The sequence below is a fragment of the Apostichopus japonicus genome, chromosome 10 (genome assembly GCF_037975245.1).
Source record: "Apostichopus japonicus isolate 1M-3 chromosome 10, ASM3797524v1, whole genome shotgun sequence".
Lineage (NCBI taxonomy): Eukaryota > Metazoa > Echinodermata > Holothuroidea > Aspidochirotida > Stichopodidae > Apostichopus > Apostichopus japonicus.
In genome coordinates, this window is record NC_092570.1 from 16,888,085 (window position 1) to 16,913,548 (window position 25,464).

General features: G+C 38.7%; 2 protein-coding genes across 3 annotated transcripts in view; one reads left to right on the forward strand and one right to left on the reverse strand.

The window, feature by feature from the left end:
- Positions 1-271: 271 nt before the first annotated feature.
- LOC139974716 (mitochondrial chaperone BCS1-like) lies at positions 272-9,288 on the reverse strand. Its single transcript, XM_071982062.1, has 8 exons — positions 9,179-9,288; positions 7,860-8,215; positions 6,877-7,016; positions 5,609-5,803; positions 5,075-5,138; positions 3,675-3,853; positions 2,556-2,667; positions 272-2,052 (listed from the first exon to the last, which is right to left on the reverse strand). The coding sequence occupies exons 2-8, from the start codon at positions 8,177-8,179 to the stop codon at positions 1,800-1,802; spliced, it is 1,263 nt and encodes a 420-aa protein (XP_071838163.1). The 5' UTR covers positions 8,180-8,215; positions 9,179-9,288; the 3' UTR covers positions 272-1,799.
- Positions 3,839-25,464, forward strand: part of LOC139974714 (uncharacterized) — a 28,814-nt gene continuing 7,188 nt past the window's right edge. Inside the window, exons 1-9 of one of the 2 annotated variants that reach the window (XM_071982058.1) lie at positions 3,839-3,972; positions 13,625-13,765; positions 16,278-16,712; positions 19,549-19,923; positions 20,637-20,729; positions 21,715-22,176; positions 23,614-23,703; positions 24,416-24,769; positions 25,183-25,443. In XM_071982058.1, coding sequence (XP_071838159.1) covers positions 13,645-13,765; positions 16,278-16,712; positions 19,549-19,923; positions 20,637-20,729; positions 21,715-22,176; positions 23,614-23,703; positions 24,416-24,769; positions 25,183-25,443 — 2,191 coding nt within the window. In that variant the 5' untranslated portion in view covers positions 3,839-3,972; positions 13,625-13,644. Of the gene's footprint in view, positions 3,973-13,492; positions 13,766-16,277; positions 16,713-19,548; positions 19,924-20,636; positions 20,730-21,714; positions 22,177-23,613; positions 23,704-24,415; positions 24,770-25,182; positions 25,444-25,464 lie in introns of those variants that run through there. The other variant, XM_071982059.1, reaches the window with a different exon arrangement.

Here is a 25,464-nt window from a genome sequence, read left to right on the forward strand (position 1 = left end):
TGGGTTATTGCTGTCAGAGGATCCTGCCGGCTGCACCCCCCCTCTCCCAGACAAGGTTCCCAAAGCGGCCTGGGTGAGTTGCACGGCCCCCCTACCCCTGACGAGGTTCTCAAGCGGCCTGGGTGAGTTGCACGGCCTCCCCTGACAAGGTTCACAAGGGGAGAAAATGTTTTATAAAATGTCTATGTCCAATCAACTGGATCTTTAAATATTTGAAAACCTTCCTATAATAGCGGCTCATGTAATGGTCTAGTGGGAATCTTTTTTGGGGGGGCCAGCACAAGGTCCCTGGTTCAATCTCAACCTCTGCTCTTCTTTTTACATCCTTCAGTAAGAGACATCCATTTAGAACCAACCAAAGAGATTTATTACTGCAAGCGATTAATTCCTTAGTTACAAAGGTTAACACCAATTGCTTCAAATATGTATTAATGGATACTAACCTTTTCATGCAAAATCAGTTCATTGAAATTCAGTACCCTTGAACTACCTGTCTCTAAAAGAAGCTGTCCCAATCAAAATATGATAATAATAGACAAAGGCAACAACCTCTCTTACGTAAATGACTGCATAATAACTCCTAAGTCATTCTTAGCAAGAGTATTAATTACAGTTTTGTTTACATTTGAACATTTTGGAATGAAAGCATGGTTATTAGATGGGAGTTATATTACAGCATTTACTTAATTTGTAAAAATAATATTTACTCACAATTGCATAAAAAACTTTAACAAATGTTGCAATTCCTTTGGATGATAGTCAACATTTCCATGTATGATTCTAGACAAACCTTCTGTGAATTCAACCTAAAGGGCATCAAATTTAAACCTTTGCGGAAAATATCCAAATTATTGTGTCAAGAAACACACAGCATCCGTAGCAACTACTTAGTGAAAATACAGCGACTTGTGGGCAAGATTCACGAGATGCTGCGCAGATGCTGAAAGACCGCATCTTCCATATATATGGCCGAATGATACTTAACATCGTAACACATTTTAAATGAACAGCAAGTCTGAGACCGAAGAAACATTTATCTCCATAGCTTGTTCTGTGAGTGATACACAAGATCTCAAACTTCTTTTGGTATTATGAAGATGAGTACAGCAGCAGTGCTATGATATTTCATACATGCAGCAATTTAGATTGAAATAATGGCAATTGATGTCTATGTGTGACAAGGTTTTCAGATTTGCCTTTGTAAAAATCGAATGACCTTTGACCTCTACATGAAATATTAAGGTTCTCGCACCCAATAAGGTGAATCCACATACCAAGTATCAAGTTCATCCAATATTCACTTTTTGAATTAGAGAGTTTACAAGCTGAGGCGCCTCACACACATACACGCACGCACACAAACACTGTCACTATCGCAAAGATTCGCTTCGCCCTCGGTAAGGAATCGATGGTGGGTGGGCATAGGGTTGTTGCTGCCCACTCCATTTGAGGAGATGGGAGTGGAGTGGGTGGATTCTCCCTCAAAATAAATTTAAAATTTCAGATGTCAAATGACACAGTCTGCTGCAGATATAGGCTATAAACTAGGTCTTTAATAATACGGTCTACACATAAGATGGTGCTCATAACTACTTTTAATTTTTGTGTGGGGTTGAAATGGGCGGAGGGGGGGGGGTAGAGGGAGGGGTGTACACCCCAGATCTGTACCTGTGCATGCAACAGCTGCTTTAACACTCATCACTAATTTTATCTTGTTCAATCTCTCTCTCTCTCTGTAAATCCATGCATTGAACCATATTTTGAATACCAACGTAACACTTTCTAAATATTGGCTATTATCATCTCCATAGGTTATCCAAATGATCAAAAACTGCCAGTCCATCGTTTTTATGAATCATAAAAAATCCCTGCACGGAAGCGACGCTGACCGGTTTGTCTCTCCTCATGACTTCGTCTGCAAATCTGATGGCCCTTTCAGGACCGAGTTCTGGATAAAATCTGAGAAACATTTGCTTCAACTGGTGGGAAGTCGCGTGGCCTATTTGCTGGATGAAATCAACTCTGCCAGGTCTGATTAAGGCTGGATCCAATCTAATGAATAAACAGTAGAAGAAGAAATGGTTTGGTCAAAGTATACTTTGAAGAATGACTTCAACTAATATTGTAAATCTTTTTCTTCCATTTTTTTCATCAAATTTTTAATTTATTATCATTCCAAATGTCATGTAATAAATTTATTGAGATACAATATGTCTTACTTTTCACAGCCTAAAACAAATAAACAAATTTAAGCAATCCGAATCAATCAAATATCAAGGAAGTTAGAGTGTGACTCATTGTTAGAAAATAACCACTTGCTCCTTTCGGTTTTTGAATATATATATATTTTTAAACAGTGAGTGCAAACTTAAAAATCAAGGATTTTTAGGAATCATTGCTTTTTCACGTTTACAATGAAAAATATAAAACTTGTCATGATTGATCAAAAAGTTGAAAGGATGTTTCATGTTTTTTTCTGGATTAAAGAAAATGTCTTTTTCGAGAGCACAAAACAATTTCGAAGCAAACCACAAATTGGAAAATTACTTGTTTACCTGTTTAGGTAGTTTGTGGTCATGAAAACGATTCTTCCCTCTGTAGATGCAACTCCATCTAACGTATTCAACAGACCACTTAATGTGACCCTGCTGAGCCCTTGGTATCGTACTGTGGAAATGAATAAATTAAGATAAATTATTATAAACAGAAACAAAATAACAACAACAAAAGAACTCAAAAATGGATGACAGGATTACATTCACAATCGTATACGTTAGTGTAGGTCTGATGTACGTTAATCAACACCAAATATCTGTTTCTAGACGTCCTTGAAAGATTCTCGAGGGCGATGGGATGACTTGCTTAAAATTGAGAAAATTGTCTACAATGTTTCTATCGAAAAACATATCGCACCAAACGCACAGTTATGTCTACAGTTGTTTTCAAGTAGATGACTTTTAAACTGTCCTCTTCCTTTTATGACTACACCTACCATGCAGTGTTGTTGTTGTTGTTGTTTGAGTTAATAGGTGAAAAATTTGCATTCGGAAGTAATGAAAGTAATAAAGAAGCGTTAAGATCAGGATTTTGTATTTTTGTGTTGACATTGGTAAATCTTTCAATTACTAACTTGATACCAAAATTCCATGGCAATGCAGCTCATTAAAGTTACATAGTCATCCTTAATTTCAAGTAATGAACGGATAATGCTTATAATGAAGAAAGTTCCTGACTAATTTGCGTTATCTGGTGAAGTACCTTTGACCAACAAAGAAATATAGTTTGTGTTTAGAGTAGCCATTGCAGATGACGTTGTCTTGCAAACACGATCAGTTCCGACATTTCTTGCTCACAAGGAATTGCTCTCCCTCTTTTCTAGTATACCTTGGACAGCTGGTGTCCTATACCTTAACAAACAGTTCACTTGTATCGTCACTTTAACCCTTTTTGCTGATAACTATTAATGCACCTTCAAAGAAAGTATCATTCGGTTAATTTTTAAAGGTTTGCCATCCTGTGGTTTACACTTAGACCACTAGTACCCTCTACCATGACCACCAAATATTTATTAAGTTTTGTTGTCGTTATTTTTCACTTTCAACAATCTTTCTTTCCTTTTCAATTATCAATGCATTTTATTTTGAAATACTCAGGAAAACAGATGGTCCTCTTACTTTTGTCTTCTTCTGTTTCTTTTTCTCGATTGATGAAAGCCGCATCGATGTCCTCCAGGAGGATGATGCTCTGTTGAGGAGCGACGTTCATCAGATGATTGAGCCTATCGTCTGACAGACTTCTCTCCGAGAGATTCATCATACAAATACTGTATTGCAACTCCCCGGCTAATGCCATGCTGAAGGAAGGAAGAAAAACGAAAACTACCAAGGTCAAGGGTCAAAGGTCAAGAAATCCTTCGTCTGGTATCGCATCGCAAATTGCTATGCAAAGACCACACGGCAATATCTTCCACAGGTACTGTAGTATCTAATACCAGACAAATTTAAAAACTGCTACACAAACTTTGAAGACCAAATTATGCCCTGCAATGACTTAGTTCTTCCCTTCCAATGTTCCTACAACTTACAATACATCATGATTTCAAAAACTTATGCCATGCTATAAATGGGGAAGGAATATAGAGCAGGGTTAAGCCCCCCACGAACCCCCTGTGGTTGTCAGAGTTGTCCACGAACCCCCAACTTTTCGAGACACGATCTGAGTCATTATTTTACTATAATACGCATAACAGCCTGTGTCTGTTTCATAATTCAGTTATTTATCACATGCACGGTACGGTACTACTACGGCGACATATGCGTATGAAACTCGAAAAGAGTTTGTCGATAGGTACGACTTTTGTACATAACTAAATTATATAATATATCAGATTTTTTTTCAACAAAAAGTACTCTAGTTTTGACTTACAGAAACGTCTCACGAACCCCCTGGGATGGGGGTTCATGCACATCCGTTAGGGAACCCCTGAAGTAGGGAGTCCCTGGGTTTGTCAAGAACCTCTGGTTGTATCTTAGAGTTACCATACTTGCAGATTTCAGTGGACATGTCCTCTCTTTTCCAGGGTACATGATCATCCGGGGGATATTTACAAAACTTTCAAAAATGTCTGAAATTTTAGTTTGTTCCAACTAAGGTTGCGAGTCGGGGAGCAAGCCTTTAGCAATGTCGCAATGTTGTTGTGGAACAAGTTACCATCAGATATAGGAAGCCTTACCTCTATCAGCACTGTTAAATCAGCGTTAAAGACGTTTTATTTCAAACAGACCTATGGTTAAGTGTATTCATTTGTATATTTGTACAGTAGTTTGTATTTGTTTTGTTAAGCGCATTGAACCATGGGATTTTGCACTATATAAGCACTGGTTTAATAATAATAATAAGGTATAGTAAATCCATTGCAAGATCTTTTTCCATGGCGATATCACCATCTAGCTAATCCTTTTTGAGCAAAAAGTAATTCTCAATAGTCACAGTACTTCCACCATTCAGATCTTGAAAGAAAGAAAATGAACTTTTTTTTTTTAACCTTCAAACTCAATTCACAAGACAGACGTACATGTAACTACTTTTACCGCATCCAGGAGGTCCGTGTAACAGGTAACCTCTCCTGTAAGGAATTCCTAGACAGAAAGCAAACGGAAACATGTTAGAAAATTACATAGCTCTGAGCACTGTTCTCTTTACGCTACGAAAATGGAACCAACTTAAAATGAAATATGATTAAAATTTAAGTTTTAATGCTATTCTTTTAAGTTATTTTGTTTTGTAAACAGTGACCTCGGTGGCTTGGATTGTTGTGGTCACTCATTCCAATCCAGTCCAAAAATTTATTTCCTCTTTCAAAGATTTTTTTAGTTTTGTATATTTCAGTTGCAAAAGGGAGGAAAATTTACACAGAAAGATTATGGGGAATGGGGGTTAAAATGTAGAGGAGCGTTTAATGGGCAGCATGTGAGAACTAAATTTTTGGGGGTAAAACTGGAACCTCCCAAACATCATCCACCTTCACCACCACCGACCACCCCTCCCTCCTCACCCTATCACCTCACCCTCACTCATTCCAAACCTGTCACATGTGAAGAAGCCGTACCTCTATCTGAATACCACTTAGGTTTAGTGATGAATTCTGTTACATCATTCAGAATATTCTCTGAGATCCCGCTGTCTAAAACAACAGAGCTGATTGGTCTCTTCCTCCTAGGATAACCAAATTGTCGCCACTCTGTTCCCATGGCAACGTACATGATCGTCTTGCCCTCTTGTCTCTGCATGGCGGCTTCTCTGGCTGTATGTGACGAAAGTTTAGAGAATTATAACAGAAATTCCAGGTCATCAACGTTGGAAACGTCTTGAGGTTTCTTCAATTCCAAGTATGAAACGCCTCAAATTTTGACCTTGTTTCGATTTGTTTTGACCGCTGTAATGATTTTTTCCCTCCTACAAAAATTTTAGTTTGAAATGTCTGGAAAAATGGACGCACGGAACTTAATGCCTACAAGAAATGCCCACTTCTATTTCATATTTGTTATCTTTGATTTATTTCTTTAGCAGATCCATGCGAAGCACTGACTGACAACAGTACAAATGTCTTTGAGTAAAATTCTTTGCAAAAGGTCTAATTTTGGTATTGCTGTATGACAAGATGCTTCACAAAGTAATATAATTGCTGTTTATGTAATATTTTCATGCCAATTATAGTAGTGATACCAGCCACATACATGTATAAGCAATATCCAATCACAAATAAAGGCCTGCACCCAAGTTAGGATGGCCATACAGCTCTTGGATTTATTTACTTAGCTACCTCTCATAAACGTTATGCTAGTTTCCACAGATTCATATCAAGTACCTTTTTCAAATCTTTGATAGCAAATGCATACAAATTTCCCTCCCCCAAATTTTCTATTTGCACTGTTAGTCACAATGACTCCTACAGACCCCCTCCTTGTATGCAAATTAGGCTTTAAGCTAATTACCTCTGCTATGAACCTCTGGCAAAGAGTGAAAACAGATTGATGTTTCCTATCAATACAACTACTAACTAACGATTAGTACATTTTCCAAGTGTATTTGACAATGACAGATGTTATGCTATAACACAACAGGCTGCTTTCAAGGCCACGATGGTCCTGTGTTCTCTATGCCAGTCTAAAATGAAACAAGTTTTGTAGTCCAACTCTTTTAATTACAACAGGACAAGAGGTATGCTTACTGTAGTAACCAACGAAGAAAAGACAACTCGGATTTACTTGATTTTTTCTGTTTTATTTAAGTGATTCGTCTACGTTATGAGGTGCCATTAACATCATGATTGGTGGCGCTCTACTCCTTTAATCATAGTACAAATACTACACTTACCTTGATTCAAAATATCAAAGAACATCTCTCTATTTCTTCCAATAGCAGTAAGGGTTACACTCTCAAATGGAATGCCACTGTGTAGATCCATCATCTGCTTCTCTCGATTCCTCTCCACAAATATCCAGTTGCTTTTGTATCTGAAGTTTGAGGTGGAGAGAGAGTAAGAGAGAGAGAGAGAGAGAGACATTTTGGTTTATTTGCAATTAAAGCATTTTATTCATTGAATTACATGATTGAAAAGTCTTGAAAATATGCCACAACAATTGATTCCTATCCTACTGTGGACAATATGTCAATCATCCTGGAGATGTACTTTGTTTGTGACATTAAAGTTAAACAAGCAACACAAACAATTTATAGCAAAAACAACAAATAAACAAAACAAACCAAAACAATTATTTTTACTAAATTTGACAACCGTTCATCATATCCTTCTGGCCTGTTCGGAACTTTAGTGACCTAAAGTGTCGAACATACAGCTTGTAGATAAGAACACTACAGCAAATTGAATGCAGGTCAGGCTGTTTTCACAAACTGCTGTTTTAAGACTGTATCATTTAAGATATTCCCTGGAACACTGTACAGTTCCAGGGTGGGTACTACTTTCCATAGCCCATTACTGTAATGGGACAGAAAATGTACAAATGCACTATGATTTATGTGCAATATTTCTTTGTGGTGCAATTTCTGCTTCAGCTAATGCAAAACTACACAAAAATCTACTGCAGGAATCTTCTCAATACTCTTGCCAGAATTTCCACCATACTAGATTGATCAGTTGGGTGCTATTGGAGGGGGGGGGGGGGAGTGGGGGGGGGTTGTTTGCATGATTACAGAGAGATGTATGAAAGGTACAGATTGTGGATTAGAGAGTTGATCTATGCGAGTAATGTAGAACTGTAGAAGGCATAACATGAAATGGGGAATTCATTTTCCTCCCGCCTCCCCCTATAGATGTTATTTACCTTTTTCCTTCTTACCTGAAGTAGTGGTTGCCTGGACTTGGCACAAAATCAAACTGTGTGTCAATCTTCCCGCTTTCACTCTGCCTGAACGTTGTTTCAACACTGAGATGCTGTGTTTTCCTTGCATAGTTTGTTATCCACTGCAGCAGCCAATGGTAGCTCTTATCACGACTAGGTACCTCTAACGTCATCATGTAATGTCTACGGAGAAATATGGTGCCATACTGTAGTCCCTTCTTACTGGCAGCTATGACAGCCCCGATACCGACCAGACCAAATCCAGCTCCAAAGTACGGATTGTCCGAAAGGGATGAAATGTATTCGGCTATTGTCATGTTTCAATTGACTTATTGTTCTTGTTAATTTGGTGACTGTGAGAAAGTAAAATAAGTAGGATTAAAACTAGGTAAAGACAGCATGAATACACGTTTTTCCTACAGTAGAACTAATGAATATATGTGATCCGAAAATGGGGAAGGGGTTTAAGGGGAGGGGAGTACCATTATGATGCATAAGTTTACGGCAACTTCTTCAAAGTAACATGCCCACGTTGTGTGTGAAATTTTTAAATTGCACATTTGCCAGATGCAGGATTTTTACTATAATGTGTGGATCTGCAGATTTGCAACATCTTATCAGTCAGTTGCAGATCATTTAGGAGCTCTGTTTCACCATCAGTCTGGGTTAAACGTTCGGTCCAGGGATATTTCTAGATTCACTCAGGAAAAGAATTTGACCAACTTACCAGCACTTAATCGCTATCCCTTCCCAAACAACAAAACGTGTAGTTTCGTAATTCACACTTAACTGCTGCCAGGCGAACTAGTTGAGATCATTTGCAATTCACTTGCTCCTACCATTAGCCTACTACTTCCATTGTTTTCGTTATAACAGCCATTTGCCCTGTAGGACACTCTAGTACTAGGGCTGAACCTGAGGATCACACCAATTATATTCTTCTGCCAGTGCCACAGTGTTGATTTAATGAATAATTGTCCTGATACTCCTTCGCCCACTGTACTTTCAACAGTTTGGCCTAAAAAGTCGTCTTAAGATTTTAGTATACAAAATTCTATAGGGAAAATCAGTAAAAAATGTTAAGGATCTAGTCAACTACTGTACAGAGTATGTCTTAGGGGCATTGGGTGGCAATGATTGTACGTTTTATTTCTTTTCGCGAAACCCGTTCGGATAGTGAATAAGCCAAGATATATGCCTACCGCAGGCTAGGTCCTGCAGAACTAGGTTATGGTTGCCTACCTGATGTTGCGGCAAACATTTATGTCTAAGCTCGAGCCTTTAAAATATTATATTTATCATGCAAAATATTTTACCTTGTTAGTTATTATTACATTTTTCCCCCTTAAATGTTCAACAGGCCAGACACCAAAGCGAGCTGTATCAAGCATGCATTCATCGGTCACTAGTGGAAGCAATGGATTTTATAACAATTCCGTGCTATCCACTTGCAAAAATAAACATAGACAAATAAAGCTGGTTCCATGCAGATCAATAGCTTAAAAGTTATCAACTTATAAACCTGTTAGCTTAAAATTTATAAACTTATAAGCTTAAATGTTTTAAACATAAAAACCTGTTATAACAAGTTATTAATATACCACTACAAGGTTTTAATTTCTCATAAAAATTTAGCATGAGCCCCACAGTCAAATATACTATATATATGGTCCAACAAAATATTTGCCACAATATTGCCGTTAGCCCGGTACAATTTGGATATCGCATAGTGTTATAACGTATGATTGGTTTGATATGCTGTATACAGGCCGGTATTATTCTGTTCTGATGTGGTAATGTTTTAATTTATAGGTACTCACCTCAGGACATCACCCCATCCCCCCCCCACCCCCTCCAAACTATTATATTCATATCGTGAAACTACGTTATTTTAAGTATAATTCATAACAGTCATTTTCATTGGTAAGAGATTTAGCAGTAAGGTGATGATGCCGCATGATATCAGAATGATATGAAACAGCACCTCGTTCTGTAAAACATTTATTAACAATGCCTCTTTTGTGATCAGGTTCACCAAAGCATTAACCGCCACTGCGGACAACTTATATCAATCTGACTTTCTCATCATATAATTTCGTTTCACAGGACAATCCCGATCAATCCCAATAAAATAAACTTATGGTAAACTCTCTAATGTAGTGGTTAATAACTTGGTACAGTTGGTTTCACTCTTTGTACCATCTCTTTAATCTTACCTTCTTTTGTTTATTTTTATGGAGGTCACGGTTATCGCATTGTTTAATAACAGTGCCTATAAATTAGGGATTGACTGAGTCGGAACTTGTGTTGCTCACTTGATATAGAAAAATCGTTTAATTACAAAAACAGGCCATGCAGTTTGCCAATTGACTTTGAAAAGTCAACTGAGCTTCAATGATCACGACCTGTTCTAGTTTCTAGTGTGATACGACGGTGTCCTTCGAAGTCAGTGAAACAGAGAACAATATGTGGCATATGAGGACTTATGATCATGATTCTTAGAGATATCCTAATTACATCATCGAAACCTCTGTGGATTTGTGCCTTCTGGTTATGTTTGCTGAACACAATTGTCACAATCATGTTTTAAAATAGTTTTTAAATATTTTCCATTCTGAGGAATAATCAGTGGCGGAGCGTCCATACAGTCAGGGGCGGATCCCCCCCCCCCTGACGGACTCAAATGGACTGCTGGCGCCCTTTTCAGCTCTTTACCACTTTTTACTTATTCGCGATTATTGACTATTTTATTGCGCTCTCATCTACCTATTGACATTTGTCACATTTTGTTGGTGTAATTTGGCGATGACACCTATTTATTCGTCGTTTATCTGCAAATTAGCCAGGCCCGGAAAGGGTAATTTCCGGCGATCTAGGGAGTATCTTTACTCAAAAAATTCTGTACGCTACGCGCCAACCTGTGGTGGCGCTCCGCTTAGTGTCGAAAGCGCCCCTACAGACCATTCTCGCCCCTCCTGACCAATACCCCTATAGCTCCGCCACTGGGAATAATACCATACTATACTTAGAGTATTGCTAGCAGCATGTACCTATATGGTACTGGTGTATAGTATATGGTTGAGATGTGGTACTGGGTGTATAGTGTTAACGGTGATTTCCTATCTTGATCATCAAAGCTAAACACACAAAGCCAACTTTGAGTTAGTTGGCACTTCCTTTGGAACCATACCAGCAAAGTCACGTCCATATGCAAGCAACTATTGCCATGATTCTCCAAACCAAAGGTTTAATATTTCGTCTTCTTTTTCAGTCGGAAAATATTTGACTTGCAAATACGCCTGCAGACATGCTTGCATTTTTGCAGTAATTTATGTTAGCGCTCACTGGAAATGGTTGCCATGATCATTGTATTCCACAAAACATATTTCCTTTTTATTATAAATTCGGGGCTTATTTGCTTTCTTTGCATTCCTTCAAACTTACACATAGGCGTACGGGACCATTTCAGTTTGGGGGGGGCAGAACTTTTTGTGCCCGAAAGTTCCCGTGACACTATCTAAGCGGAGCGCCACCATCGGTTGGCGCGTAGCGTACAAGAAAATTTTTGCACACAATGCCTCTCAGATTGCCGGAAACGGCACTTCTGAGGCCTTGCAAGTTGCATCTAAACATTCTTTATTTTATAATCTCACGTTTTAGAAATTTACACTTCCCCAAAAATTTGGTAAGTTAGAAGAAGAAAAAATGGTAACATCACTTTGAAGGGGAAAAATGGGACAGTATACTTTTTAAGCTCCTATTTAGTTACCTTATTTATTATTTTAACACAGTACTCAGCTACCTCCAGAAAAACATACATTGTTCAACGACACGTAGGCGGGATAATGTCGCTGTGTCGGGTGAGACTGCAATTTGTCTCACAAACAAGTATAAAATATAACAAAGAATATGATAAACCTGTACTTCTAGGCTTGTAGGCACCCCCCCCCCACCGTCCATGAACACGACTACGTTTCTTATATACACTCATGTTGGGGATGTCCAGGTCAAGGGCGGAGGAAGCACTTTTAATCTTGGGGGGGGGGGGCACCGACATCAAAGGGCACTTTGCAGATATTCGATTGGACTGATGCAGCCTTATATTTAGTACCCCTTATAACTCTTATTGTATTATCTTATTCGTGTAAACACATCACTCCATCAACGCCCCCCCCCCCCACCAAAGGAAAATATGCATACTAGCACTGCAATATCCAATGCGCAAATTGGGAAACGAAGAACAAGTTTTCTTTTGAGACAAAATGAGGTGAAATCATGCTAGTTGCTAATGTAGGAATCTTCCGAATTAGAGTTTTTTTCTTGTTAATATCTAAACAAATCTTTTCCATTCGAAAAAGCTTTGAATTTGACCCACAGAAAGTCATTAAAAGTCACGGGCTTAGCCAGGATTTGCAAAGTTGTATGCACGATTATCTGAGCGGAGCGCCACAATTGGTTGGCGCGGAGTGTACTAAAAAGTGTTTGGATTACAAAGCCCTCAGATGGCCGGAAACGGCCCTTCCCGAGTGTTCATTCTGGTTCCCTGGCCTCTTGCTAACTTGAGTCACCTCAATTTTTATGTAGAAAAAAGGCACATTTTAACCTGAGGAAAAGTGGGAGGCACGTGCCCCCTGTGCCCCCCCCCCGGTTCCGCCGCCCTTGGTCCAGGTATAAAATTGACTAGTTAGAAAAAAAATTGATTTCAAAAAGTGTGGTAGCCCAGATGAACTGCGCTTATGGTGGTGTTACACGGAAATATTCGGGCATCATGATGCTAAATAAAGAAAATCATGGAATTGTCGGGCAAAAATTTGAAAAAAAATTCGGGCAAGCTACTGCATATTTATATATATATATTTCCAGAGGACAAGAAATTCGGGCAAAAGTCCTGAACAATTCGGGCAGCCTAAGAGGAGAAAAAAAAAATATATATATATATTTTTTTCTCCTCTTAGGCTGCCCGAATTTTTCAGGCCTTTGCCCGAATTTCTTGTCCTCTGGAAATTTGGGGGGGGGGCAGTCTGCCCCCCCTGCTCCCCCGCCTCGTACGCCTATGAACTTACACACAGATATATTGCATATCATTTAAGGACTCGTAATACCATAATTACGAAATTAAAATCAAAATTGTATTTTGTAAAATAATAATTGATGGAACAAATGCATATAATGTACTCTGGAATAACACATTTCGAACCTTTAATTTTTTTTTTTTTTTGATAGGTATAATTGGGCCCCTGGTCATGTGTGTGTGTCTTTTATGCTTGCTATGGGTTATTTAATAATAAATTTGACAAGTGGCACTTATACTGTATAATTCATCAGTTACGGTGACTGCACTATTAAGTTTTACATAATTACACACAATTATATAAATTCTTTCTGATTACTGACCCAAACTCAGGTAAAGGGAAATATAGGAGTTTATGCCCATAAGTGGAATATTTTCACTGTGCACAAATTACATAATTATACGAGGGTGCATGGCCAAGGTTAAAACTGACACAATAGACTGCAATGGGACAAAGGCAGTGAGTGCGTGACGGTTCGGTACCGTACTTATTTTGAAATTATTTGTCAAACCACAGTTATTGTGGTCAAACAAAGTCTCTCAAATACTGATTGGTTAGTTTCCCTTACTGTTCCAGTGAACCAAGTAAATGCTGTAACACGTCATCAATCAATTGCAGAATTCAATTAAATCCACTTTCATTGAAGTTTGTTTTTTTGTGCGTTTTATCTCTTCTTATCTCTTTTCATAGCGGACTTTTTATTCCAAGACATGGCGATAGTATATAGGAGTTTGCTTTCTCTGAGAGACAAGTGGTTTCTCGTTTTAGTAACTCTTGTACTACAGATCTCCGTCTGTTGGAAATGTGTACACGGTAACTGCGACTCTTCGTGTAAGTAGGCTCTCTTGTCGTTTTTAACACGCACACACACAAACAAATGCAATTGCAATAAGCAATATATTTTGCCTAATAACATATTCATTGCATATTTGATTATATTGATTTCATTTCACAAATAACTTTTATTAGGAGAGAATCAACTAGAGAATGGGAAATATTCGTAAATAAAATCGAATGTGAGCATGTTGAATAGTAAAAGTAGTGTGGACAGGCATGTGTGTTCATTGTAAAATACAAATTGTTTATGTCATTTACTACCTTGTTACTGCCGTTTCTGAACTTTTTCTGGTTACTATTCATCATCGTTAGATTATATATAGATATAGATATCAGGCGCGTATCCAAGGGGCGTTGGGGAAAGAGAAAAAGAGAAGAAAAAAGGGAAAGGAGGGGGAAAAAAGAAAAGGAGGAGAGGAAGGAAGGGAAAAGAAAAGAAAAGAAGAAAGAGAGAAAAGGGAGAAAAGGAAGGAGTAGAAGATAAACGCCAAGACCTCGGGAAGAGAAAGAGGAACAGTCATAATTACAGCACTGATCCCTTTTATAAACACAGGGTAGCCAGTGACAGATCGAGGATTACGGAGGGGACGTGCGCCTCACCCTACCCCTTTCACCGACAAATCCATTTTTGACGTTTCCATTTTTCCTCTCTCACTAATGTATGTATATAAATACTATATATGTTCTATCACAACGCGTGTGTGTGTATGGACGCCTTAAACAATTGTACAAAAGTGCTATGGAACCAACTGTGGCTGGTCTTGAACTCGACCGAGTCGTCGGGGAACATGACGCATTTCGGGAAGGGGCGACCGCCCCCCCCCCCGAGCAAATTTTCTTTATGATATCGCTAGTAATTTCAAAATAGACAATGCTTAGATGCAACTTACAAGGCCTGGGAAGTGTCATTTCCAGCGATCTGGGAGGCATTTTCGCCAACTCATGGTGGCGCTACGCTTAGATAGTTTGCCTACAAGCTTCGCCCCTCCCTTGGCAAATTACTCGCTACACGCCTGTTCGAATTTGTAAAGCAAAGAGCAGATATCACATCATATCAGAGAGCATGAAAATGCATGTTCCAGGGTGAACAGCCTCAAAACTGTCTATGTGTGTAGTCAAAGGCGTAGGAGCCCAATTGGATTTGGGGGCTGTAACGACGTGCCCGAAAAATATAACCAAAATTTTTCGCGCGCTTCGCGCGCATTGAACATGTTAATGTCAATATCATATAAGCAAGCATCGGTCATTACATCGCATGGCATCGTGTACCGTACGGACCGTGAAAGTTGCGCAGTATACCGCCGGATGCTAATGTAAATAACGAAATGTCTTATGGAGAAAAAGCATACAGGTCCAAATATGTCAAAACTCTCTTTTACAGTGGAATAATGGCGAATCAGTCGGCCAAGCTTAGAACTTTATTTTAATTACCAAGGAGATCATTTTTAAACTATTCATTTCCTTAAGCTACACCATTGCTATTAATTTTTCTTTCAGTATGTGCCCGAAAAATTCTCAGCATATTGCCCGAATTTTCAGGGAAAAAATGGTTGGGGGGGCTGCAGCCCCGCCTCCTACGCCTATGTGTGTAGTGTTCGGTTATCTGATATCGGAATATCTGCTATTTTTTCATTTCCTTCAACCAAGTTTTATAATAGCCGTTATAAGAGGTTGCAATATTTCTACACCAATAAATTAACTGTGTCGGAATTTTCCAAAATTTCATCACCAACATTCTTCATCATACTTCCCTCCACTCGTGCAATTTTCACCTGTCTGTTAGTGGTTCAAGGAGGTTTTTCTATATTGGTTGTCCATAGATTGAATTTTCTGCAACATTATGGGTATGTTTTCAAGTGATTTTATTCACGAGAAATGTGAATTTTTAAATTCTGAACAATAAATGGGCTTGAAAAGTGGGGCTTTCGGATATTGTGGGCCGTGACGTAGAATCACCTACAAAAGCAATGATCCACAGGACATGCAATCAGATCGAATATTATGTGTGACTGGTGACAATCTTCAAAAAGGTTATGGATGGAAGAAAAAAAAATTGGGAAATACTTGCTTCTCAGGCAAAAGTGTACATCTGATTGGTCATTTTCAAGCCCGAGAAGTGCCATTTCCGGTGATCTGGGGGGTATCAAAACCAGAAATTTTCTTGTACGCTCCGCGCCAACCGATGGTGGCGCTCCGCTTAGATAGTAATTCGGGCCCCCCGGGTTAGAAAATCCTGAATACGCCCCTGGATATAGATATATATAAATATTGTATATTATTATATTGTATACCGTAAGTATTTTATATTGAGGGTTCCTCTGGAAACAGTGCTTCTGCACTGAGCAGGACTACCCTCATTAAAAATGACAATAACTTTTAAAAAAAATTACAAAATACCACATGCATACATGTACGTTTGACACAATATCAAAAGTCTCATTTAAGATATTGACTACGTACCTTTGAAGATTTTATTTAATTTACCTTTGTCTATCTTATTTTTAAGGTCCAATGGTTTGCAGCGGAATACCCTGTCCAACCTCGGCAGACCCGGCTGTTCAAATTAACCCTCTTGGTCCGGGCACATCGTGCCCAGAAGTTCTTATATATAGCGTGGGTTACCCAACAAGTTACCCAGGAGACACGTGTGAGTGGAAGTTTGACACCACCGACTCTGGATTCCAAGCTTCGGTAATGGCAACATTCATTGATTTTGATGGAGAATCAGGTGACGATGTTATCATTGAGAGGACAATGGTTCGTCCTAATTCAAATACAGACACCTCGAACATTTTCGAAGGAGACGTACACGAGCTATATACTTTGGCTTACCACCCTTTTGTGTTTACAAGGGCTACGATGATCAGAGTGGAATTCCGCCCTCAGGCAGCCAGATACGACAGGCGGGGTCTCAAACTCAGGTTGACATTTTCTGAGGAAGGTTGGTTCTAAACTCTCTGTTCTCATTCGGTATGTCTTCAATTGGTCATCCAAGCAAAAACACGATTAGTCACAATTACTTGCAGTAGCATGTGATTTTATGAACAGGAAATGCTTTCTAGTTGTTTTGTTTTTTATTTACTATAGTTGGCATGATATGTTCAGAAAGAGATTAATTTCATCATAAGAGAAATACCTATTTCGCTATAATATTAAAGGTATATATATATATACACACACATATATATATATATACACACACATATATATATATATATATACACATATATATATATATATATACACATATATATATACACACATATATATATATATATATATACACACATATATATATATATATACACATATATATATATATATATATATATATACACATATATATTTATTTATATACAAAACAACTAAAACAACTACATCTGTATAACTAACTGGATGTCGAATAATCAGATTTTTGCAATCATGATATACTGTTTCAAGTCATTAATGGCCGGGTTTATTCAATTTTCTATGAACGCGTTTGTTCTTAATGTTAACAATCGACATAAATTGTTGGAATGATGGACTATTCTTAAGTCCAGATAACTTTCTTTCTGGTTAACTTAGTCTATGTGTTTGTAAGGAAAGACGACCATGGTCAAGTTGGCTTTAATATATCTTTTGGACCTTCTCTTTACATTCTTTTCATATAAAACGTCCTGTGATATTAGCAGTATGGAACGGATCTATTATCCGAAAATATCTTCTCTTGCCACGATAATCCAATTGCAAGTCAGAAGTGGAAAACGAAAAGCATAATCGATTCATCCGTAAAAATTAACATGTCTTCCGTACCTTCAGCCGATTCGCACAGAGATTACAGAAACTATACTGTACATGTTAAAGTTTTGTACCACAGCAGGGCCGTCTTAAGAGATCACCGGGCCCTGGGCCCGGCAATGGAGCGGGTCCCCTCAATCAAGTGAGTTCGAAAAAGTTGCGTGAAAAATTGACATCCTTGACAATCGCTCAAGCATAGACATGCCTGCATTTACCACCCCTACCTATGTCGCGCATAAAGCATAAAACTTTAGCTGAATAACATACGTGATATATCTAAAAGCTGAAATACATTATAGAAGAGTAATCTTCCAGTTGCCCTCCATCCCTTCCCTAACAATACTGGACTCACCATTTGTAACACCCTTGTGTTGAGTCTTTCAACTGGGGGAACTAACGGAACTTGCGGCATTTCTTGATCGTAAACTGTTGTATGATTGGCTGAAAGTCAATCTTTTTGAGGTGTTTTGAGGTGTTGTAAGCCTTCGCGGCATTGTATATTCCAGGGTTGCCAACTCAGATTCGAATATTTAATGTCAAACTCTCAAGTGTTTCACCAACTCTCGTCACAAGTTGTCAAGTATCGATTTCAATCAGGCATAATGGCCTATTCAATAAGTTTTCCTCCCAGATTAAGACATGGGGTTACTACGATTGCGGGGCCCCTGACATCGCGGGGCCCTGGGCCAGGGCCCAGTGGGCCCATGCGTTAAGACGGCCCTGTACCACAGTAACAACTGGGTCGTGCTGGTAAATATGATACATCGGTAGCATGTGCTATTACGTGTACAGTCAGAACTGAGGATATGTGTAATCCCCCCAAAAAATACATCAACCTGGATTTGTTGGGATTACACATATCCTCATTTCTTACTATAATCCTAATAGCACATGCTACCAATTTATAGCACGATCCAGTTTTGACTGTGGGACAAAAAGTTTAAGATTTATAGTAGTTACTGCGTTCTCTGTGTGTATCGGGTGGAACCTATATAGGAACCCTGAAGAACTGTTTTGCGATTTCTAAGTTCACCTGCCCTTTCTTTTCATTCAATTTAAGTTTAGCAATAACTCGTGAAACAACTCAAGCATCGACTGATCAAACGATTTTCATGTAAATAGAGAAACGCCTTCGCATGCATGGAGAGTTTATTTGAAAAGAAGTTATTATGAATTAATTTTTTCCTTTTAATAAATTGCAAATTAAATCCACAAAGTTATTTAGAAAAGTCCTATGTCCTGTGTATACCACCGGTATACCGGAGGTCTCTGTGGAAAGAGACCTAGGTATCTACATTGACTCATCTCTGCAACCTTCTAAACATTGTCTTGAAGCTGCTAAAAGAGGAAATAGGGTTTTAGGTATGATCAAGAGGAACTTCAGTTTTCTGAAAGAGGGCATCGTAGTTAGGCTTTATAAGCAGTTGGTTAGGCCTCATCTGGAGTATGTTGTGCAGGCTTGGAACCCATATTTTGCTAAGGATAAGGAAGTACTTGAAAAGGTCCAGAGGAGGGCTACTATATAGGATGATTAGTTCCTTAAAGAGTGTTCCTTATAGTAGGCGGTTAGAACTGTTGAATCTCACCACACTGGAGCTTAGGAGGTTACGTGGGGACTTGATCCAGGTTTTCAAGATTGTGTATGGTTTCGACAATTTATCCTTTACCGACTTTTTCATGCTTGCTAACAGTAGTTGTACCAGAGGACATTGTCTTAAACTCCAAAAGTCACATAGTAGGATTAATATTCGGCATAACTTTTTTCTAATAGGGTTGTGAATGAGTGGAATGGTTTGCCTGAGAAAGTTGTACTTGCAAGTAGTGTCAATGGGTTTAAGAATTCTTTGGACAAGCACTTTAAGCATTGTAATCGGGTCTGAGTGTTTGTGTCTTCAGTTTTTTCTGTCTCTATAGGGTCCTTGATGGGGACTTAAGTGTCCCTCCTGATCCTTTTTTCTACTAATTAAACTAAACCACCGATTTGTTTATTCGCTCAGATTCAGAACCAGCATGCACTTCTACTCAAACCTTTGCAATGTCAGCCGCACTGCCGGTAGCAGCAATTAGCTCACCTCGCTACCCAGGAACCTATCCAACCAATGCAGAATGTTACTACACTGTCACTAGTCCAGCAGACACTCACATAATTCTAGGAGTCCTTGGAATGCTAGGTCTTGTCAACTTTCAGGACTATGTATACATCTATGACTCCTCTGATCCGACAAACCCTGCTTTGCTTCGAATCATTTCGGGCAACCGACGAATTTCCTATCGGAGGTTCTTCACAGAAACGAACCAAGTTCAATTGGTTTTTAAGGATGATGGGGCAGGCACAGAGAGAAGGGGATTTTTTATGAGGGCTACGTTTGAAGGTATTTCATTTCAGAACTCAGAACAGAAAATAATACCTATTTCATTACAGTATCGTGGTAATGTTTCTTATATGTTAGGCCATTGAAACATCTCGAATCGACGAAGGAGTCGTATATGATGTAGTTTTTTTGGCCGTGGCTATTCTTACAACCAGGAGTAACAATTATTTATAAACTATTCTTACGACATCGGCGAATTTCCGGTTACGCATGCGCAGTAAAGTAAATAAAGCAACTGCGCATGTACTAGGGGTAACCCTAACCCTAAACCCTAACCGGGAATTATTGTTACTCCTGGTCGTAAAAATAGCCACGTTAAAGCAACTGCGCATGCGTAACCGGAAATTATTGTTACTCCTGGTCGTAAAAATAGCCACTTTGTTTTGTTTTTCTCTCTCACTGGAGTAATAAGCTATACCCACTACTCACATGGATATGATTTCAATTATCAAGTTATTGTCTTAAGGCTTTATTTACCTGTTAATCATATTCTACGTCCTCTTAATAATGCAAAAGGGGAAAGAGATCAAAGTACAATATAATAAAATATCATATTTAATTAAACTCTTTTAATTTTTGTTTAAAACAAGTGAAACTCAGTGCTTTTGATAAACTTTTCTTAGTTTATTTTGGGTAACTGCCGTGGCTGTTCACATTACTTTTTCTCCCCAAAAGTACTTTTCTTCTTATCAAATTATTGACCATATTTCCAGACGCGGTACAGTCTTGCAGTGGTAAAGGGACTCAAACAGATCAATGCGAGTGTTTTTCAGTCACCGGCGGCTCTCAGTGTGAAGTTGATGGAGGTATGTTCGCATATGACCTTAGACAAAAGAGATATGGCCATATGCCCAATCGATAGGCAGCTTACGTAGAGCACGGTGGATTTCTATGAAGTATGGGGTAGGGGATAGGAGAGGAGTAGAGAGGAGAGGAGAGAAGGAGGTTCATGGCTTTGACATATGCTCAAAACCATAAGTTTGCCTTCATTGCTTCCAAAAGTTTGCATACAAGCATGCAAAACGAATACAAACATGTCTCAAAGGGGGTCATTTCTGGATAAATCTAGCAGGTTTGTTGATTGTTGGACGCTGCAGAGTGTCCAATAATTTGTCGGTAGTACTTGCTCCATTAAGCTGAGTGGATAAGGGAGAAATTAACTCTATTAAAAATATCTTGAAATCTAAGGAATTCTTTGATAAGCCGGTTGTTAATCTTTTATTCGATTAACAGATTTTTGACGAAATGCATTGGTCACCGTACTTGTATATCTTGTCGTAAAAATGTAAGCACGGACGAGTTGCCAATAGCACGTTCTTTTGTTACGAATTAACATACAATCACTAACATGGTAATTTCATGAGCTGATGCCCACAGTTAAAAGTATATTTCTATACAGCCCGTCAGTATTCTATTAACTACTGTGAAAATGGGCTGTAATTTTTACCAGCCCACCGGCCCACCGTCCCATTGGTCCACCGGCCCACCGGGCATTGCTCAAATGCCCGTGTGGCCAGTCCGCCACTGCGGGCCTTCTGTCACACTACTTGCGCACATCAGTGATAATGATATGCCTTAATGGGAAATTTGACCAAACACCTTTCCACAAATTGTACTTCTTCGCCTGCTACATGACATTGTAATTGTTATCTGTTTTGTAATGTTATTGTTTATGTAATGAAATTTTGATTGTAATCTAATTTAAAGTGATCAACCAGATGGATCTACTGATTTGAGTATGTGCAGTCAGTAAGTAGGATATACATGACCTTCTTTCTTTACATCTTAAAGGGACTGACTTTGAAGTTCTACCAACTCCGACGGACGCCTCTCAATTGGATGCCACTTGTGGATATCCAGTTGATGTTACCTTGACTACTGGCGCCAATGGTTATAACGCGGTCTTATCTTCTGAAACGTATTTTGATCCAAGTGCAAGCGGGAATGAATGCAAATGGAACTTTATAGGAGAAAAGGGGCAGCAATATGTCATAATATTCCGGGACTTTAATCTTGATATTCTCGTTGATGGACTCGTTATTGAATACAACGACTACAGGAGAGCTTTTGCCTTTCTAAGACTTTCCGGGACGAATACAAATCTTCCATATTTGAGGGATGGAACAACGTTTTCTTTGATTGGTTCTCCAATCAAAATGGACTCTCATCTTTTTACAGTCATTTATGTTGGTGATACGACTGACTTGACAACGTTCAAGGGTCCGTTATTCGAAGTTCATCTGATCAGTACCGGTAAGTATTTGAATGCCTCTATAGCAGGGTTGTCCAACCTTTTGCAGAGGAGGGCCACATGGAATGGTTATGATGAAGGAGGGGGGCGCATGAACCCTACGCTTTTTCAATTTTTTGCGCGAAGCCCAAGGCAACAAAATGTGAGCACTGCACGCGGTGAATAGCGGTGAATAAAGTCCAGCCGCCCCCTACGCTGAGACCTGTATGCAGGTTTTTGGACCCAGAAGGTTCGAATGATTGATTACATAGCTTCAAATTGTTATCAATAAAACTGCTCACTAAATTTCGCACCGTAGAACATCTCTGGCGGGCCGGACGCAACCCTGCGGCGGGCCGGACTGTGGCCCGCGGTCCGTAGGTTGGACAACCCTGCTTTATAGAGAGATACGTGTATGCTACATTGTAATAAAACCATTGTACAAAATCTTTAAGCATATCTTTATGAGTTTGATTAGTTGGTATAGCTCCCCCCAAAATACGGATTCCTTTCTACAGGTGTGGTAAGCAGTATATATCCTCGATACACACACACACACGCCAATTGTTTGCAAAAGAACGGACAATTCCTGCAGAAAGCGATACCGACGATATCAATGTGTGTCTGTTATCAGTGAAAAGCTACAATCGCCGCGAGTCGCCGCCTATATGTGTGACTTGGCGTTGATAACGTGGTCGCAAAAGAAATAAGAGCACAGGTTTTTAATTAAGAAAATATTCTCACGATCAAGAAAATTTAAATATCTTGTCTGTTTCAGCTTTGCCTTTAAGTTTTTCGTTTTGCTCTTTCTCTCACGACATTTCGCTGCTGCTTTCAGAGTATTCTTAATCAAACTCTCTTTGTCGGTACCATGTATTGAAGTAACGACGCATCTTTCTCCTTATATATGAATCGCCGCATTAACCAAATGTAAACAGAAATTTATTTTACATGTGATAGCTAGTTAGTATTCACACCTTAAGAACGTCGTTCAAACGTAAACAACATTTTCTTTGCATTTAAACAACATTTAAAATTTTATCATACTTAACAGTACTTTATTTTTATGGCAGGTCGATTACGTAATCACAAGACTTTCCTATATAGCTATAGCGTGCTATAATTGGAGCCAATAATGCAGATCTTTAATGTCAATTTCGTTTCTACACATTCAGTTCCAATCATAAATCTTGCCGACAAATAGGTATACAATCAAATATAGTATGTAACTGAATGAAATGATAACGTAAGTAAAATCATAAAAATTCGTGAATGTTAACTACGTTTTCATTAAAGTGGTTGTACCAATGATTGCCATCACCTCGCTGTCATTCGTTTAAGTACAACCTCTAAATCCTAATTGCCGCAGGGTATGTAGTCTTCTAGTTTTTATCTTTTCTTTTTTATTATCTTTCCCTGCATGTGTTCAGAACTGTTTAATTTTCACTTCAATATTTCAGAAAAATGTAAGGAACCTTGCTTGAACGGTGGGCAATGCACTGCTTTTTGTACTTGTGACCAAGGGTTCCAAGGGGAATGGTGTGAACACAGTAAGTATATTGATGAATACATGTGTAGACTGCATGGTGAGTTCTTACACAGGTTCAAATACCGATTCTGATGATTTTCATAAACTGCAGCCATGATATCTCACCAGGGGGTAGGAAGCTTCCAAAAAGTGTTGGGGGGTACAAAATCAAAGGGGCACTTTCTCATTCCGCAACCACCACTCGTTATGTTATAAACCGATACACACCGGCCATACCACATAAATATATATGATGTGTTAGTATATGCTATCAATATACTATTATGGTGCACGTGACTCTATTCAAAATTAACAAAGGCTTAAGATATCCAAAAGACAGTTCTTCTTCAAAGCGGCACATTTTATTTGCCAGTAGGGCACATTTGCTCTTTTGGAAAAGAGTGGTGGCACGTGTCCTCGATTCCCCCCCCCCCCGGCTCCTAGCCCCCTGTATCTTACAAAGTGACAACGTTGCGGGCTGAAGACTCCACTTCTACGATGTGTAAACAATAGGAATTGTTTTATTGCTTTATTATATAATATTTAGCACCACTTCCAATTGTTATTATTATTATTCAGTTAAATTTATAGGATCTTATTTATGTACTACTGAAAATGCTTGGAGAGTCCGACGTATAAGACTACCGTAGTATATTAACAAACCTTAACAAAATAAAATCAATAACAAAATCATTTTTTTGTCTTCCTTTTCTTTTTTACTTGCTTAATTAAAGCGATTCCTCCTGACTATACATGTCTTGTAAAGAACCACCACGTTAGAGCAAACTTCGCCTATGCATCCGAGATCTACGCCATAGCTGGAACTAATTATTTTGCTCCAGGATCGTTCCAATTTGACCGTGTCAGTCCGACTGATTACCACCAAGTCGATGTTTTACTTCCAACGTCAATGATAACAAGTTTGAAATACTACGGATACTACGAAAGGCCCGGAAGCGTTCTATCGTTACACACTGGTTGCAATGCTAAGGATGGCCAATCCAGATTTGGCGTCTACTCGTGTCGTTTCACTGGAAATAATTTTGTGGACTCGCTGAAAATACCGGTTATTATCAACTCGGTCTCTGGTAAAGATTGGTTGCTTTAATTTGTTTGCTATCAAATTAACCATAATTACTACATAATTTTCGTTGTGAAATTGTTGTAGTTGCTTTTATTTTAAAAACTAAGTGGGTCTTAAGAACGATTAATAACTTAACACTAAAATCGTATGGGCTTTTAGTTATAAGCTTTTAAGTATGAAATGCATATTATCGGTCTTAAAGCTCTTTTCTGATCAATCACAAATTGCACAAATTTTCATCCGTCGTTATATTTAATAAATATAATAAAAATGAACCCTGTTTCATAATGGGATCATATTCGATATGTTGATAGTCAATACGAATCGATTTATCGGAGAATGCTTTTATGTATACACAAAGCTTTTAACATGAATTGATATTACCTTTATTTCTTCGTTGTATATTTACTGACGTAGACCTCTTTAGCCCAGTAGGACGTTTCACTAAAACAGTAAGCGTTAACGACGCGCAGGTGACATTGTCCGTAGATCCCGTGCCCTCCAAGCTTTCAGCTTTGCGTTGGCGGTTCAACGGGCGAGTCGTGAAAAAATGGAATGGACAATCTTCAATAACGATTACAAACGTCCGAAGAGAAGATGGCGGTTTTTATGAATGTTTCATTGGATTTGGCGAGCAAGCTAAATATGACGTGGTGACTTACAGACTGATAGTGCGGGGTGAGATACCTGTTTCAAATG